This window comes from Malaclemys terrapin, chromosome 5 (assembly GCF_027887155.1).
Source record: "Malaclemys terrapin pileata isolate rMalTer1 chromosome 5, rMalTer1.hap1, whole genome shotgun sequence".
Taxonomy (NCBI): Eukaryota; Metazoa; Chordata; order Testudines; family Emydidae; genus Malaclemys; species Malaclemys terrapin.
In genome coordinates, this window is record NC_071509.1 from 8,320,689 (window position 1) to 8,339,313 (window position 18,625).

The following is an 18,625-nucleotide window of genomic DNA, read 5'->3' on the forward strand; positions in this document are numbered from 1 at the left end:
ATAACAATACTTCAGTTAATAGATCACTTCCCATCCCCAAAGGGCCAGAGCCTGCTAGAAACTTCAATGGATACATCACACCCTCAGGCATCCAAAAGGGGCATCAAACCCTCTGGACATTCAGTGGTGCCCCCGAGTCTGAACAGCCAGGGCTCCCCAGTACTGAGCCTCGTTGACCCAGCCAGCTGATACTAGTCTCATGCTGAAACTTTTGACACGGGCAGGGTTTCTCCATCCTTTTCCTACTACAACCCTCTCTTCCATACTGGTAACATCCAAGGAATCCCTGCCCATCTCACTCACACACACGTACGTCCAGGAATGCATCACAGCATTCAGGAAGTCAAACACCATCACGCTTTTGGAATGAGCACATTTATTTAAGAGTATAACTTACAGCTTGGCCAATGTCCCAAAATTCAGGATTTCGGTCAAAATTTATTTACAAAGTTAATAGCAGTTACTGATGTTAGGATTAATGGAGGCTGTACACTTGTGAAATCACTAGAAACCACATCTCCAGGTGCTGCAGAAGCAAATCTCCACTCTCAGAGGCTGGAGAGAGCACATCTTGCAAAAGGCAAATAATGAAACTGCACCAAGGGATAAGAAAGGTCACTTGTCAAGGTTGCATTGGTCCATGTCACCGTGAGGGGATGATCTCCGACAAGCTCATTTTAGCGCCAATCCAGAGCTTTACTCAGAGTCACGTGCCAATAGCACCCAACTGTCTAACTTTAGAAAGCATGACTCATGGAAAGAGCCCTGCCTCTCCCAGGTCAGTACGCACCCCTCTCCTCTCCCATTTGACTGGCTTTGGGCAAAGTGCTACGGTAAACAAGGGGGTATTATATTCCCCAGGGCAAATACACATCCAGCCTCGTTAGATCTGCCAGTGTCTGGAATGGCACATCTCCGTGCAGCAGAATTGCATGGGGCCATAGTGACACACAGCAGGGCTACATGGTCCCCTTGTTGAGCCACTCTGGAATGGTAGAGGTGACTCTTTGCGTCAGATTTTGACCTCACCTACTCTGGTGCAAATCAGAAGTCCACTGAAGTCAGTGGGGCCAAACCAGCATAGAACCGGTCTAGATTAGAGAACAGCCTCTCCCCCGCTTTCAGCTGTCTCTGAACCTCATGAGCAGTTAAGACTGCTGGCCACTGGGAAGCTGATTTTTCTTCCCTCCTCCCCCTTCAAGACTGAGGATCTAGGGTGCTTGAATCATCACAGCTTTTTCAACGGAGCCCTCACGTTTCAGCATTTGAATGTAAAATCCCCCCCACTCCCACCCACCCTGACCGAGAAGCAATCCGGGTTGTAACGGTGTCTTACAGGGAGGGAATGGACGTCTATAGAAAAAGCATTTTAAAAAATGTTCCAACAAAATAAATACAAGATTAAAAAAATTAAAACTTCCTGTAAAAAATATCATTCAAAATGAAGTCTTTTCTTCAAGGTGGCATAAAACGTTACGACCGCTACAGAAAGGAACAGCTGGGAGAAAAGGGTTGGCCTGTTTTTGCAATGCTGCGATTTCTTGGAGAAACTCTATTGAAATCGATGGATTTACAAGCTGGGAGAGATTTAGCATCAGGTTTCTTGTTCTGGCCCATGAGGCATTTCCGAAGAGGCAGGACATGGGAGAGTATGTGCAGGACCCCAGTGTAAGAAAGCTAAGAAGGCTTGGCTAGGGGGAGGTCAATAGGCTCAGTTCTCCACTCGTTTACACTATAAATCAGGAGTGACCTCAATGAGGTCAGCGTCAAGTTCACGTGAATGGAGACTCAGGGCCATTGACGAAATATGGCACTGATGCAGCGGGGGCCTGATCCTGAGACTGACTGAGCACCCACAACTCACACCAGCTTCAGGAGTTAACGGTGCTTAGCACCTTGTGGGAGGCAGATGGCCCCATGAACAACAGTCCTTTTTGTCTTCAGAATCGTATCCAGTCTGCATCTCCTGTTGGCTGCACAGAGCTACCAAAGGGCAAGCTGGATTCTGTTCCACCTATGCAACAGCTAAGGTGGTCAGCTAAGTCTCCACTGCAGGATGTGCTGACAGAGGCCAGAAGAATCCAGCTTGACTTTCAGATCCCATTGGGTGAAAAACACATCATATTTTGGCTTGGCTTGCAAACGGGGCACGTTTGATCTAACTATCATTGAAAGACAAATGGCTCCAATCTGCTCCCATTGGTGGTACCAGGAGCAGGACTTTTCAGTCTGCACAGTTACCCTCACTGCCATTGTGTGATAATTCAGTGATTACAATTTGCTCCTTAGAAAGAAGGCATTTGGGAGTCAGATAGTTCTTGATGATCAGCTACAGCGGTGTAAATCAGGAGTAACTCCACGGCAGCCAATGGAGTTGCACCAGTATGAAACTGGTGGCAGTGAGAGAAGAATCAGACCCATTGGAGCATTGCCAGCGTAAGACAGGGCTAAATGAGATCACAATCAGGCCCACTGTGTTTTAAACTCCCTTCAAAGTTCCTATCCTGAGAAGTCTCATGGGATGGCAGATGTGGGCATAACCTCACCAACATAACTGTCCCGGTGGGGGATGGAGGAGAGAAAGTACAGTCCCTCCAGGTAAAGTGATTCCAAGATGCCAACTGTTCATAACTTTAACAAAAACGTGGCAGGTACTTTCCACATACAGGGAATTCAGACATCTCCACTGGCACACACACTCATGATCTATAGCCTCGGTAATGAGTATGTATGGGCAGGTCTGAGTGAGGACTTTCTCCCTGCTGGAATTAATCTGTGCCCAAGCCACCTTGTGCCCACTGGGAAGGCTGTTTGTGTCCAGTACATTCAAAAAGACGCCGTCGCAGCAGCAGCTAAGTCACATTCTAGGACCTCTGGCAGAGATTCGTGCTGTGAGGGCATACGGCTATCTTCACAATGGGGCCATTCCTGACATCAGTGACAATTTGCCTATTGGCTTCAATGGCAGCTGAATCATACCCCAGAAATGTCTTTTACTGATTTAACCTTGGTCTACACTGTTCTAATTCAACTAACTAATTAATCAGAAAACAATCAGTTTGGCAAATGATTTGGCCATGACACGGTCTGTGCATTTCTTGGGGGAGTTTTGAAGGGCACTGTGGCACAGAAGGCCTTGATGAGCTTGGTGGACAGATAAAACTGGGTCAGTTAGATAAGAACTGCAGCACTTGGAAACAAGAACTTCCCCCAGGGGTATTTAATAGTGCATGTGCTGTCACAAGATCAGTATGTAAGTCTGTACCAGAATCAAAGGGCTCTGCTCTAGACAGGGCCAATATGCTGCAACATTATGGGTTGGATTCTTACTGCTTATCATGCACCCCAGCGACCCCCAACACACCCACAGACTCTCCATGCCGAGGAGATCCAAGGTACTTGGTGAGATGCATCTGCTCGTGGACTGAATTGCACAAAGCAATGGCTGCCAAATCATACACGGAGGCTGGGATATTCAAAGGGGCCTACGGGAGTTAGGCGTGCATCCCACTGAAATTCAATAGTATTTGGGCACTTAACTCCCTTAGCTCTTTTGAAAACGCCAGCCTAAAGGGCCCACCAGAAAGTCCTTGCTCAGGCTGATTTCCCAGTGGTGTCAATGGAAGCTTTGCTTGAGTAAGGACTGCAGCACCACGCTCCAAGAGTAAGCTGTGTAAATAATGCGCTGGGTTCATGGATGTTTGCTGTTTTTGAAAAGGGCCTTAAGGACTTATTGGATCTCATCAACCCAAATAGAAAGAGGGATGCAGTGTGAGCCTTTGAATTTGGACTATCCCTGTTTACAGAGAGTTAAGTCATGTTAGTTAAACATACTGCTATCTACACACATACTACAGAACACTTGTGAGGATCAGCTCTCATGGATACACACATATCGACATAATTGTGTCACAGACTTACTGACGACACTACACCGCGGCCATTTTTAGTTTCAGCATAGCAGTAAATCCACAGATTATTTGGAAAGACTTGATCAGCAATACCCAGTATGGTGCTCTTCAGAGACAGAGGCCATGATATTCCAGCAGACAGTCCCCTCAGTTTACTCCACAAAACAGTGAAGGTTGACATTTAACATTTTCACTCCCATATCCATAGAAGAATTGGGAAATCCTTTCAGAATTCATGTATAGCCTACTAACTTGGCAGACAACTACGGCCCTGACCCTGCAAACACTTATACACACACTTAGCTTTATATATGCAAGTAGTTCCATTGATTCCAGTGGGACTTCTCATGAAAGTAACGTTAAGTGTGTTTGCAGGATTGAGGCCTAATGCATGGGGGACTCCGATCAACTTCAACAGGAATTCTGTGTAGGAAGTGGCTGCAAATTTGACCCCAAAGCCAGGTTTTCCAGATGAAATTCTATAGCTAAGGAAAATGGTCTCTTTGCAAATACAGTCAGGGGGATACACACATACAAATCATATCCCTTACAAAGGTAAGGGATATTTCCGAGTCCTCGGAGATCTCTCAGTCCTTTCTCTCTAACCAATCCTGGGTATTAAACAATCAAATGTGATATCTGAACAGTAAAAAGCTAAACTCAGTTCCCCATACTCTTACACAGGCCTTCTGCAATAGGAACTTAACTTCTCAGCCCCACAAAAAGACACCAAAAAGAAGAACAGGAGTACTTGTGGCACCTTAGAGACTAATAAATTTGTTAGTCTCTAAGGTGCCACAAGTACTCCTGTTCTTCTTTTTGTGGATACAGACTAACACGGCTATTACTCTGAAAAAAGACACCAACAGATTTAGCCTTATAGACACAGCTGTCTAAAAAAACCCAGTCTTGAAGGACCTTTATAAGTCCCCCTCCAGTAAGAATGCAGGATTTATATTGGATTTGTGTGTTGTTAAGCCCTCTTGTTTGGCATATAATATTCCCCCACTTCCCTCACACACACCCCCTATGATAGATTTCACTAACGCTTGCTTCACACTGGATTGCCTATGGCTGTTTGGATCTACAATGCATCTCAGCTTTCAGACTTCGGATCTTAAAGGAAGTTGTTATTCAATTTCATCCTGTTGATTTCAGCCCAATTCTCTTGTCTCTTGTTTTGAATTCCAATTCTGTCTCTACAAAGTGCTTGCAACCCCTTCAGCTACATGTCAACTGCAAATTTTGTGAGCCTACATTCCACTCCATGACACAAGCAGTTGGGCCATTAATACGAATATAGTGCATGTTAAATACACCAAGCCAACCTAGCTTTTTCTATCCATTATTATTGTCCTAAATAAACACAGATATATTAACACAGCTGCTACTTTGAAACCTGTCATATATTTTACTGACATGCATGCACACATACAGTCATGAACATTGGCCCAGACCATCTCCACCCAGGCCATCTGCAGGATCAGGTCCAAGAGGTGAATATAGCTGGACCGCTTGGTAATAGTGACAATAATAATTAAATTTAACATCCCTGTGGCGGGGAAAACACCACAACGGCCCAACACTGTAGCATTTCATTTCAGAAAGGGGGACTACACAAGAATGAGGAGGTTACTTAAACAGAAATTAAAAGATACAGCGCCAAAAGTTAAATCCCTGCAAGCTGCGTGGAAACTTTTTAAAGACACTATAACAGAGGCTCTACTTGAATGTATACCTCAATTTAAAAAACATAGCAATAGAACCAAAAAAGAGCCACCTTGGCTAAACAAAGTAAAAGAAGCAGAGAGAGGCAAAAAGAAAGGAGCATAAACTCGGGCAAATGAATTGTAAAAATATAATTAGGAAGACCAAAAAAGAATGTGAAGAACAGCTAGCCAAAGACTCAAAATGTAATAGCAAAACAAAAAAAAATTGTAAGTACATCAGAAGCAGGAAGCCTGCTAAACCACCAATGGGGCCACTGGACAATCGAGATGCTAAAAGAGCACTCAAGGATAAGGCCATTGTGGAGAAACCAAATGAATTCTTTGCATTGGCCTTCACGGTTGAGGATATGAGGGAGATCCCCAAACCTGAGCCATTCTTTTTAGGTGACAAATCTGAGGAACTGTCCCAGACTTAGATGTCATTAGAGGAGGTTTTGGGACAAACTGAAACTAAACAGTAAAAAGTCACCAGGATCAGATGGTATTCACCCAAGAGTTCTCAAGGAACTCAAATGTGAAATTGAAGGACTACTAACTGTTATCTGTAACCTATCATTTAAATCAGCTTCTGTACCAAATGAGTGGAGGACAGCTAATGTGATGCCAATTTTTAAAAAGGGCTCCAAAGGTGACCTGGCAATTTCAGGCCGGTAATCCTTACTTCAGAACTGGGCAAACTGGTTGAAACTATAGTAAAGAACAGAATTGTCAGACACATAGATGAACATAATTTGTTGGGGAAGAGTCAACATGGCTTTTGTAAAGGGAAATCATGCCTCACCAATCTACTAGAATTCTCTGAGGGGGTCAACAAGCATGTGGACAAGGGGGATACAGTGGATATAATGTACTTAGATTTTCAGAAAGCCTTTGACAAGGTCCCTCACCAAAGGCTCTTAAGCAAAGTAAGCAGTCATGGGATAAGAGGGAAGGTCCTTTCATGGATTGGTAACTGGTTGAAAGATAGGAAACAAAGGGTATGAATAAATGGTCAGTTTGCAGAATGGAGAGAGGTAAATAGTGGTGTCCCCCAGAGGTCTGTACTGGGCCCAGTCCTATTCGACATATTCATAAATGATCTGGAAAAAGGGATAAACAGTGACATGGCAAAATTTGCAGATGATACAAAACTACTCAAGATAGTTAAATCCCAAGCAGACTGCTAAGAGCTACAAAAGAATCTCTCAAAACTGGGTGACTGGGCAACAAAATGGCAGATGAAATTCAATGTTGATAAATGCAAAGTAACGCACATTGGAAAACATAATCCCAACTATGAATATAAAATGAGGGGGTCTACATTAGCTGTCACCACTCAAGGAAGATCTTGGAGTCATTGTGGATAGTTCTCTGAAAACATTCACTCAAACAGAATGTTGGAAATCATTAAGGGATAGATAATGAGACAGAAAATATCATATTGCCTCTATAAAAACCCATGGTACGCCCACATCTTGAATACTGCGTGCAGATATGGTCGCCCCATCTCAAAAAAGATATATTGGACTTAGAAAAGGTTCAGAAAAGGACAACAAAAATGATTAGGGGTATGGAACAGCTGCCGTATGAGGAGAGATTAATAAGACTGGGACTTTTCAGCTTGGAAAAGAGACAACTAAGGGGAGATATGATAGAGGTTTATAAAATCATGACTGGTGTGGAGAAAGTAAATAAGGAACTGTTGTTTACTCCTTCTCATATCACAAGAACTGGGGGTCACCCAATGAAATTACTAGGCAGCAGATTTAAAACAAACAAAAGTAAGTATTTTTTCACACAACACACAGTCAACCTGTGGAACTCCTTGCTAGAGGATGTTGTGAAGGCCAAGACTATAACAGGGTTCAAAAAAGAACTAGATATATTCATGGAGGATAGGTCCATCAATGGCTGCCAGGATGGGCAGTGATGGTGTCCCTAGCCTGTTTGCCAGAAGCTGGGAATGGGCGACAGGGGATGGATCACTTCATGATTGCCTGTTCTATTCATTCTCTGTGGGGTACCTGGCATTGGCCACTGTCAGAAGACAGGATACTGGGCTAGATAGACCTTTGGTCTGACCCAGTATGGCCATTATTTTCTAAAATGTAAAGTTCTCAATCCTCTTGTGGAGTTTCCTTCCTGTTCTTCCATCAGAGGAAAGATCTCCCTTGATGAGAGAAGCAAGGGATTCAGCCCCTGAGCCTTACAGATCTTGGGGGACCTGCTGGAAGACTAGTGCCTCTTCCTGGCTCTGGGGCCCCGTGTAGTACAGCTCCAACAAAGCCATGCTGACAGGAACTGTTCCTCTTAGGTGCTGACGGTGGTGGGGTTCCACAGCATGTAGGAATGTGCTGTAACATGCAGTGCTGAGCCAGCACTCACTGCCGGTGGTGGGCTCTCTCCTCCCTTAGTGAAGGTCACCAAGCTATTGGGAGGGCTTCCTCAGGGTGCAGGCAGAGAGCAGTTTGATGGTGTAGAGGCACCATGCCTGGCCCCTAGACAGGGATCCTACTGGCCCCTCTACTCACCAAGGTAAAGGAGACAATATGTGCTTACATTCCAGGACAGGACTTCCTCAGCTCTTGAAGCAGAGGGCACCTGGGTCCAGTACAAAGTAAAACCCAAACGTCAGCCTTGCTGAATGAGGCTCCATTTCTTTGTCTACAACTCCAAGGTGACTTGCCCATTGATGGGAGGTGGTGGAAAGCAGGCTCCTTATTGGGGGGAACCAAGCTCCTTTTTTACAGGCAATATCCCAGCTGAAATAAAACCATGCGCTGAACTGGCATTGCTAGATTCTGGAGAGGACAGAGAAAGGAACAAAGCTCATGTGGCAGATGTTAGTCACATTGCTTAATGAGCGACTGGCATGTGCTCTGATACTACGGTGAAGAGGGCAGTATAAGGATCTACATAGACTAGACTAGAGGCAGGCACGATACAAGGAGCTCGCTACAGGAACATAACCGGATTAGCTAGACTGGCCCCCCAGCAGGTACATGGGTATTCAAATCCCAAGGGAGTCCACACCATAGCCCGTTAAGAATCTATCACTGGTATTTGTTAGTAAAGATCTCATTGTGAAGCCTTAAAATAAAACTGTGAATAGCAAAAGTACCTTCGAAATAACAAGTGTGAATGGTGCTAGTGTCTCTCAAGCAAGGCTGCTGTCGCATTGATTCTTTCCCGGCTGTAGTTGAGGACCCAGAGGATTGGCTTGGCACTTGAATGCATAGGGAAGATGCATTCTCTTGGTTAATTCAGTAGCTGGGAAAGTCTTCTTTAGTCATGCATTCAAATGGCTTTGTCTCAGCCCTATTCAATCTGACTACAGAGCGTGGGCTCTGACTGTTCACTCTACTTCCTGTATTTTAGACCCCTGAAATCCAGTTGTAATTCAACTTCCATTGTAAATTAGAATAGGTCAGACATTCCACTGCATCTTCCTTTAAGAACAGTTCAACTGCCTTCTTCTCTCATCAACTACAATCTTTGAGCTCAAAAACAGGATTCATTAAAAAAAAGTCGTCTTCAGACACACACAGAAAAGGTCTATCTAGTATTTAAAGACCGATACACTTCAGAACTCTCTTCTGGAAAGAACAAACGATTAAGCCAAACCAACACCATATTTAGAAAGAGGAAATAAAAGCTACCTGTACCCTTCCTTTTAAAAAGGGCAGAAAAGTTTTAAGATGTCTTAAAAGTTTTAAGATTTTTCTACAATAAAAGCCACAAAATCCAGGATAAAATTTCATACTCAAAGGAAGGTTAATTAAAAACTTTTAGGAGACCATCACATGGTCCTGCAAATATTTAAGTGTAGGAGTAACTTTACTCATTTGAATAAAATTACTCAGACATGTAAATGTATAGGATTGAGGCTACATAAAACTGCAAATAATGTCATGTGGCTGTGGGAGGGCTCGGCCTGGGCAGAACAAGCCTTAAAGAGGAAATACTTTCCATGGTTTTCAGTTAAAAGTGAGTGTTGCCATTAAGGAGAATAGGCTCCTTGCTTTAGCCATCATCTCTGCTCTGGCTAGGATGTGGGGTCTATCACTTGAAGTCTAGCTCAAGATTGGAGGTCTTTCTTTAAGATCTGCTCTAGCTTAGCTACAAGTTACTATGCGCTTGATGCCAAAATCACTGGGTGAAATTCTATGGCCTGTTCCCTTCTGGCCTTAAACATTATGGATCTATTTATTTTATTACTATCTGTGAAGTGTGATACATTCTTGGTGCCTCCTTTCCATCAAAACCCAACAAGTCTTCTTGGTTTCAGACTAGCTCCTAGAGGACAGGTATCCATGTCACCATTCTTGGCACCAACTGGAGCTTTTAGCCCCTGATCCTGCAGGCAGGCCTGTGTATGTACGGGCCCTGACTCAGGAAAGCATCCCCATTTGGGACAGTGTGTGCCGCCTTACATGCTGTCCTGGGTCAGGGCCACGCAGAGCCCTACGACATCTACAGGACTTTGCATGGGCATAAGGGTCTAACTGCGTGGATCAGAGTGCAAAATTGAGGCCTTTGCCGCCTGTCTCTGTAGAGAGACCAACGTGAATGAGGCCTGGAGACTGAAATCTCCTCTTACACTCAGAAATGATCCCTTCAGGCAAGGACTGAGGTGTGTGTGTGCGTGTGCACGCGTGTGTGTGTGTAGCCTACGCTCTTGGGGGATGGATCCCCAAGCCTGTTGGCACTTTCAACAGTATCACATTTAGTCTAGAAATTAGAAATACAACCCCTCCCCCAAACAAAAGAACCCTCCTCTAGAAGAACCTGATTTTCTGTTATTTTTCCCTTGCACAACTAACCTGGGATGGAGAGGATTTACACAGAGTGAGTGTGTGAACTCCCACACAGGAGGGCTGAGAAGACATCTGGTCTTCCACAATTAACTCAGGCAAACAGGATCTTTATTTAGGGATGATACCATAGACCTTCTCCTGGTGACTTTTATTAGGAGTGCTGCCTCCCGGAATGCTGCAAGGATCAACTCCTCTATTTTAATTTTCACTTCAGTTCTAAGGAAATACAGAATTGGGCCTGTGGACCGATAGTATCCTTGGCAGAACCCCCCACCAGGCCTGATTCTGACCTTATTCCCACCAGTATGACTTGTGTGTAAATCCTTGGCTTTCATTGTAGTTATACTGGTAGGAGAGGAAAGTCTAGCCCAGGAGCTGCTAAAGGACCATTCATAGGGTGTGGAGGGAAAGAAAAGATGCATCGGGGAGCTGATCGCACTTGATGTCTGAGGGACAATCAATGGCTGGCTGAAGTTTGGATTGTTATGATGCCACATCCTCTCTCCAAACCATGGCACCAGCACCTAGAAGAGACCTACTGAAAGGAAGGCCCCTCCTCACTCTCTTTCCCTCAGTCCTTCTGACCACAGAAATGGAAAAGAGTAAAATTAAACACATTCCATGGAGGCTCTGATATGTTGACAGCCAGCAGGCACATGGCACTCCTGCCTCCAAGCATAAAGGAAACAGGGTCGGGCAACCCATAACCGACATGGGCCAACAATCACTCTTGGCAATTGTAAGACAAGCATGAAGTAAACACGGCTCTCATGGCAGAACACAGTCCAAGCCCTTGTCTACACTGGGGATTTGCCCCAGCTGCAGCCATTGGTGGAGCTGTGCCAGTGCACACTCCCCATGTAGACAGGCAAAGCTGCAAGAAGCCATGATTTGCACAAGTGTAGCTTAACCCCAGTTTCAGGCAGAGGTACAAACAGTGACTTTTAGAGGCTTTGCCTGTCTACACTAAGCATTTGTGCTGGTGAAGCTACACCACTTGCTGGACACCAATGACTGAAACTCCCAGAGTACACAAGGCTAGAGTGAAACATTTGGCTTTGCCGAGAGAGAGAGAATGAGAATGAATCTTAATACTAACAACAACAAAGCTGCTACTGCTCACTGATGAACACAGATGGACAGACAGAGCCAGAGGATTTCAATGGCCTTTGTTAATTGCAGGAGCAGGTAAGGCCATCCACGTATGTGATTGCACCTGCAGTTCAGCTAGACATCTAAACGACCTACCGTGCTGCCTGCCAATAACTGCCAGACAAGGCTGTGACTGAGAGGCAGATAAAACCAATCTGAAATCTGGCACACATACAGGGAAGTTTCCTTTAGGGAGCAAAAATCCTTTTTTTTCTGGTTGAAATCCCAACTGTTGCTGCCACTTACAAGTCCATTACCATTTTCAGTTGGTGACGCAGAGTTATTTAGTCCCGGAGAAAGAAACTTTTGCTTTTTCTCTTTTTATACAAAAACTAGGATATATACAGAATAAGCTTTTTTCTTTCTCTTTCTTTCTTTTAAGAGCAGAACAGCAGGAAAATGTGAAACCATTTCCCCACAGGTTCGGAAAAGCTTGTGCTTTTAGATGAGATCCGGAATACTACTATTTTTAAAAAGGCTTTACTCCCTCAGGGAAAAAGAAAAAGATTTACAAACAAAACAACAGCCTATATCAACTCTCCAGCAGAGAGATGGATTGACAATATTAATCCAAACATCACGCTATTTAATTCCCCAATAAAACATTGGAAAAAAAGGAGCCAACAGTATCCGCGCTAACACTTTTGCTACATATAAAATCTCCAGCTAATATGAAGCCTATGGTACCAATCTCTAAAACAGTTAAGATATATACACATATTTTGGGGGGTATATTAACAAACAGAATATTACAAAATATTAAAGAAGGCAACTCTTCTGTCATTTGTTTCTTTTTGTTTTGTTTTTTCACTTGAAGTTGGCGTAGTCTGAGAAGGCGTCAATGTATTCCTGCACCACCTTGTAGCAGAATTCGTACTGTTCCTGTGATGTTTGGGAGAGGAAAAGCACAGCATTAGATGAGGAAAGGTACTTTGCACTTATGGCCTGTGTTATGAAGGGGTCAGGCTAGATAATCATAGGGGTCCCTTCCTGTCTTGTATCAAAACAATTTCAACCGCATATCTCAGAGTACGTTACAAGAGAAGGGTGAAGCACCATTATTCCCATCGTACAGATGGGCAAAACTGAGTCATGCAGAGGCTAGTGGCCTGCTTTTCAAAGGTGCTGGGCATCTGTAGCTCGGCAGAAGCTATGGATGTTTGGCACTTCTGTCTGTAAGTAACTTCCCGTGGTGAAAAAGAAAGTCAGTGGTAGTGTCTGGAACAGAATCAGGTCTCCTTATTCCTAGCACAGTTCTCCCTTCCTGTAGAACTCCGGTTGTTAGGAGGAAGGGGGTAGGGGAGAGAATCCTCCTTCTCCCCACCATTAGGACTATTTTAACTAGGGAAATTTCCACTCAAAAAACTTGGTTGAGAGGAAGGAAAATTTGCAGGCACATCTCAACTGAGATCTGTTAAGGCATGAAGGGAACTAGGTAGTGAAGACGCAATAACTCGTGCCTACCAGTGTCTGCACCATATGCGGCCTCTGTAATCTTAAACTCTTCACTGTCTGAAAGACATCCAGAATCCCCTCGGCTTTAACCCTTTCCAGGACAGTGCTCAGTGCACAGAAGGTTCCTGTTCTTCCTGCCCCGGCACTGGCAAAGAGACAAACAGAAGAGCACAGAAAAAGTGAACATCAGTACAGAGCACATTCATTTGGCTGCATGGATGCTCCAACTCAGGCAGTGGGAGGGAAATGCTGGGGAACGTGAACATCTTGAACAGTTTCCTTTGTGCTTTCTAGTTTAACCACCGTTTATAGAGAGTTGTTTTCATGTGAAGCATCCCATCGGACTAACTATCCATTGTTCCCTCCTGTCTTGGGCACCAGCTCATGTCTGGCCAGAATTAGGAGGTCAAACAGCTAGTCAGATGGTGAAGAAGGTTTGGACATCCTATGACATGAGCTGAGTGGTCTCAGACCAGTTCCCAATTTCTCCACATCAAACCCCCCCACAAACTCAATTGTCCCTGATATAGGAGGAAGAGACGCCAAGGACTGAATGGGGCCTGGTGACAGAATTATTCCCGGACCCTTCCAGCTCCAGGTTGAGGCACATTGGCTGGGGCAGCGTGAGGGAACCTGGCACCACAGCTGTCTGTGCTGCTCCTGATCAGTGGGCTGAGGACGTTGGTCACCAGCCCAGTCCCTTTCACTGGCTTGCAGATCTATCACAGTTACCCAAGACCAGAGCAATGCTGTGTCCAGTCCCTTGCCCTGACGGGGCTGTACCTGCAGTGCACAGTGATTGGATGGTTCCCAGACTGCTGCTGCTGTTTCTGCACAGCTGCAATGATATTGATCATTCCTTTCCCATCACTAGGGATTCCAACTTCCGGCCAGCCATGGAAATGGAACTGTCGAATCTGCCGGCTCTTGTTTTCCTTGCAGGAGAAAAACAATGACAACTTCACTCCCCTGGACCAACCTAAGTCCAGGTGCATAGCTGGAAACAGACTGTTGCAAGGGCTTGGGAAGAAAGGTTAGAAGAGAATGATCAGAAGGGCAGTGGCAGCCGATGCCCAATAGGACCAGTGGCAGTGTGCCAGGGAGTCGGTTGGTGGGGGGTGCCCTGGGGGACAAAGTTGGGAACTGGAAACCAGGGAGGGTTTGGGTGGCCCAGAAGGGAGCCAGCAGAGGAAAGAGTATGGGCTGGATGGCAGCAGGGAGGTGGGGGGCAGGGAGTGGATAACAGTTTCTGGTGGGGGAAGGGAACCCCACAGTGGGGGAGGCATGACCAGAAGTCAGTGGGAGAGGAGGGTTAACAACGGGGAAGGGGATAGGACAGCAGTATGCAGGGAGTGGGGTGAAGAGGGAGGGAACTGACAGTGGGGGTGTCATTTTGGGGCGATTGTGGAAGGGTATGGAAGCTGAGGAGGGGCCAGGGGAAAGGGGGAGAATCAGCATTTGGGACAGGGCTGCAGGAGCAAGGGGAAACAGGGCACCTATAGACAGAACCAGGGGTTAACTACAGCAAGTGCCCAGAGATCCCACAGCTGCCTTCCATGGTGAGGGAGAGAGACTCCTACCCTGGTATTTGTTACTAGCAGGTCCCGCACTGTGTAGCTCTCACATTCCTCCTCTTTTTTCAGCTCCATGGTGATGTCTCCATAGGACACAGAGCCATCAGAAGGCCAGTACTGGGCACATTTCTCCTGAGAAAGCATGAGGTGATGAGGTGAGAAACCTTCATGTGGCAGTATGAAATCCCCTCCTCCCCATCCTGGCCTGAGGGGTCTGTTACGAGGCGGCCTCAGTAGGCCAGCCATGGGACTCAGAGGTTTAGAGGGGAATTAGGATGCTGCTCTCTAGCTTTGTGCATGAGTGATGTTGCTCTCCATTGGCCAGCACACAGACAGTAACTAGTGAGTGGCCATTTAGCTCAAGAGGTGTTTTGGGAGCGGAATGTCTTGGGTCCTTGTCCCATCTCCTCACGTCTGAAATTTACACTATGTCTATAAGCACGTGGATTCTTTGGGGGTAAAACTGGAAGTCGGGCTGCAGCACGAGGTTCTCCAGAGAAGGTTGGGTGCGGGCGAGTTAAATAGTTACATAATTTGGGATGTGTTGGGAACAAGTAATAGGGCCGTCAAAGGGCTGTAGGGTCTTGCATTGATTTTTCCCACCAGTGATGTAGTCATAATGATGTTGCTTTCCCACCAGCTGCAGGATTAGTTAATCCCAGGCACTTACCTGGCCTCTCTCTTCCAGCTCTGTTAACATAACTATAGAGCAGGATTTCCACTCCCAGATCATCCTCCAGAAATCCTCTATTGTGTGCTGGAGAGGGCCCTGGCTAGCAATGTAGGAGTCCTTCTGGCGATAACCCTGCAATTTCAAGCCATAGTTGTTGGGGCGGCAGAACTGATGCAGACTGGAAATCACCCCAGTGCTGTCAGCATCTACAGCAGCAGCTGTTTTACCTGACACAGAGCTATGCTGCAATGAACTCCCTCACAGCCACTTTGAAAAGTTCATCCACAAAGAAATTACTATCAGATGGTGCAGAGCATATGGACAAGAAGCGTGAAGGGTTGGTGACAGTGGGCACCAATGTGGGGAACTGGGTGGGAACTCACTGGGAGAGTTCTGTGGATGGATCACAGGCTCCAAAGCACAGCTCATATGAAACCAATGTGTTTGGTTTCAGGAGGAAACCGCACCAAAGCTCAGTCTCGCCCATTCTCTCCCCACACCAACCAGAATCTGAAATCCCTTCCTGGTGGCAGTTGAAAAACTTGGTCCTTGTTTGCCCAAGGCTTGTGAACTTGGCTGTCTTCTGCACAGGCAGGGAAGGGGATCAGTGCTGCAACAAACCTTTTTCATCTCTAACTTCTATGATCCCGTTTCCTTTTCATTCAGAAGTTGGACGCTTGAACAACTTCTTGTACAAATTACTTGGTGTAGATCTTCTGCTGTGTAGCACATGGTTTTTTATCTTTTTCACGGCAGATAGAGAATCACAAGAGTTAGAGACAGAAATGGCCCTTTATACCCTCCCTGCCAGTACAGGGTCAGACAGGGGGTGCAGATCTGTTTTAAATGTCCCAGGTAATGAGGCTTCCACCACAGGGAGACTGTTCCACAGGGCAATACATCACATTCCAATCTCCCCTATTATGACGTAAACCATCACTCTGGCTTATCCCCAGTATATCACATAAGTAACTGCTTTCCCCTTCTGGCACCTACACCCTTGACGTATTTGGAGGCTGCCCTTTCATCCCATTATCCAAACGTAAAAAGTCAAGATGGCAACAGCTCTTGCTCTGCCAAGGCTCTGCCATCACTCATCTCTGCTCTATCAGCTCTGTTATGCCTCATAATCTGCTACCTCAGTCATGCTCCATGGTGAGGACTCACACTACAGGCCATTACTTAGACATAGTCAAAACAGTCTCCCTTCCTGGGGAGCCTTGTTTTTTAGCATTGATTCTGACCCCAAAGTAGCTTTAATTCCAATGCATCCCGCCTTCCCAGGCCCACTTTTCAGCTATGACATCACAGGCACATCATTGCAATCACTCTGCCCCACATAGGGTGGTCCAGTAAATTAGTGATAACACAAAGGAAACAGATGATCAAGAGTCTTGTACATGATACGTAAAGAGCCTTACAGCATCTCAAGCACATGCCTCTCTCATGTTGGGCAGCGCGTCTCCTTTTGGGTCTTTGCCACGCATTGTAAGTAGCCCATGTTGCTCATGAGAGCTGTAACCCACGGTACGAAGAGCCAGAGATTGGGTTTCCAGCTTTCTGCACCACACAATGGTCCTATTTCTCATGTACCTTCCACCCGCGGATCTCAAACTGCCTGACAAACCCTCACTAAGCCTCCCAGTCTCATTGTGAGGCGGGCGTTCCTGTCCTCATTTTGCAGGTGCGGGAAGATTGAGGCATACAGAGGCCGACAGGAATGCGGGGCAGGGTCTGTGGTCCTGACTCGCTCAGTCCCAACAGTGGTAGGAAGAGAGCCTAGCTCCTGCAGACCTTAGGAAGGCTGCAGGCGGATGTGGAATGGACTGCACAGGGGACCTGGAGGAATCAAATTAGCATCCTCTTCCTGTGGACCTACCCAGGTCTGCATGAAAGAGAACCCCACCCAGCCTCAGGGGGCTAACTGGGGACACTCAAAGTCCCTAGAAGCCTTGGTAGGTCTGCCAGTCCTTAGCGAGCTTGTCTGGGGGCTGATGAGGCTTTTGGCAGAAATGTGCCTTTATTCTAGTAAGAAGCCTTCACGGTGATGCAGTGACATCAAATCTGAGCTCTGTCTCTGCACAGTAAGGGGCTACAGACTTAGGTCTTGTCTACAAAAGAAAATGGTTCAGATTTAACTATACTGCTTTAGAAACTGATGTAGTAAACAGCTGCTGGTCACTTGTGTGAACACTCAGATTCTAGTTTAAAAGTGTCCACACAAGGGGATGACACCAAATTAACTAACTCAGTGTCTAACGCAACATAGTTAAATCAGGACCAGACTTTACTGCTTCTTAGAGGAAAGCTCATGTCTCCAGCAAGGTTGTGCTTGGCTAAGCACAGCCAACAATCCACAGTGATGGTCCAAATTAAAAAGATGAGGTCTTTGGAAATTACGCTTTAGTCAGCTAAATATTGGTCCTGGGCACTGGCTCACTACCAGGGCTGCCAAACAAACTAACTTCTCCTCTTTGCAGTTTTTGTTTTGGCTACAGAGAGGCAAAAAACCACCACCACGAAATGACCAAAACATCAGAAGCCTCTTTGGACCACGGAGAACACCCGCTTTTAGGATGTCATAATTCAGGAACCCCTTGTTTGAGTCAGTTCAAATTTTGTAGAAAAATTTTACCCTGGGCCCAGACCTAACCTACCAGTTTTAACGATGTAGCTTTTACTGTGAATTTTAAGCAGAGAGGAGCAAAACCAGGCCTACACTGCAATCTCCAGTACAAGGTGACAACTGCTGTTCCACAACTAAGAAACATTCCTCCTTCTGACAAAGTTTCTGTTGTTCTTTTTCATCAGAGTTTGCAGTGAGAACACAAAGATGCTTAGTCATGTGGAGCGTCTCAGTCAAGCAAAGTTCAGTAGAGGCAGGAAATTGAATTCTCAACAAAGCTGCCTACACCGCATCAAGGGCTTTCTGACCTAGATTCATGACAAACAAACAGGGCTGGGATGCCAGGAGAGCTGCTTATACTGCGCTCTGTTTGAAACAGAGTCAGAATGTAATGACAGATCAGCATAGCGGGACTCACCCGTTATGGATGATACTCATTAGAAAATTACACTGCAGGGGGATAGATAGCTCAGGGCGTTATGAATGTGATACAGTGCCTTTCCCCTCTCGATCACGGGTTCGAATCTAGCCCAGGACATTCATCAAAAATGACTTGCTTTCGGGAGCAACTGTCATCTGGGGGTTAGAGACAGGATTGGGTGTCAAAAGACCTGGGTCCTATAGCACTTAATCACTGTTGGGTGGATTGCGTGTAGATGAATATTAATGAGAGGCTTCCCGTTGACACCAACAGGACTACCTGTCAGC

The 18,625-nt window shown here is 45.8% G+C and overlaps 1 protein-coding gene across 2 annotated transcripts in view; it reads right to left on the bottom strand.

Moving 5' to 3' along the window:
- Positions 1 to 358: 358 nt before the first annotated feature.
- The window catches only part of PTPRA (protein tyrosine phosphatase receptor type A), a 245,300-nt gene continuing 227,033 nt past the window's right edge, over positions 359 to 18,625 (bottom strand). For both annotated transcript variants that reach the window (XM_054028788.1, XM_054028789.1), the window contains 5 exons: positions 15,289 to 15,423; positions 14,625 to 14,750; positions 13,828 to 13,979; positions 13,054 to 13,189; positions 359 to 12,471 (listed from right to left, as the gene is read on the bottom strand). In XM_054028788.1, coding sequence (XP_053884763.1) covers positions 12,397 to 12,471; positions 13,054 to 13,189; positions 13,828 to 13,979; positions 14,625 to 14,750; positions 15,289 to 15,423 — 624 coding nt within the window. In that variant the 3' untranslated portion in view covers positions 359 to 12,396. The remainder of the gene's footprint in view (positions 12,472 to 13,053; positions 13,190 to 13,827; positions 13,980 to 14,624; positions 14,751 to 15,288; positions 15,424 to 18,625) is intronic.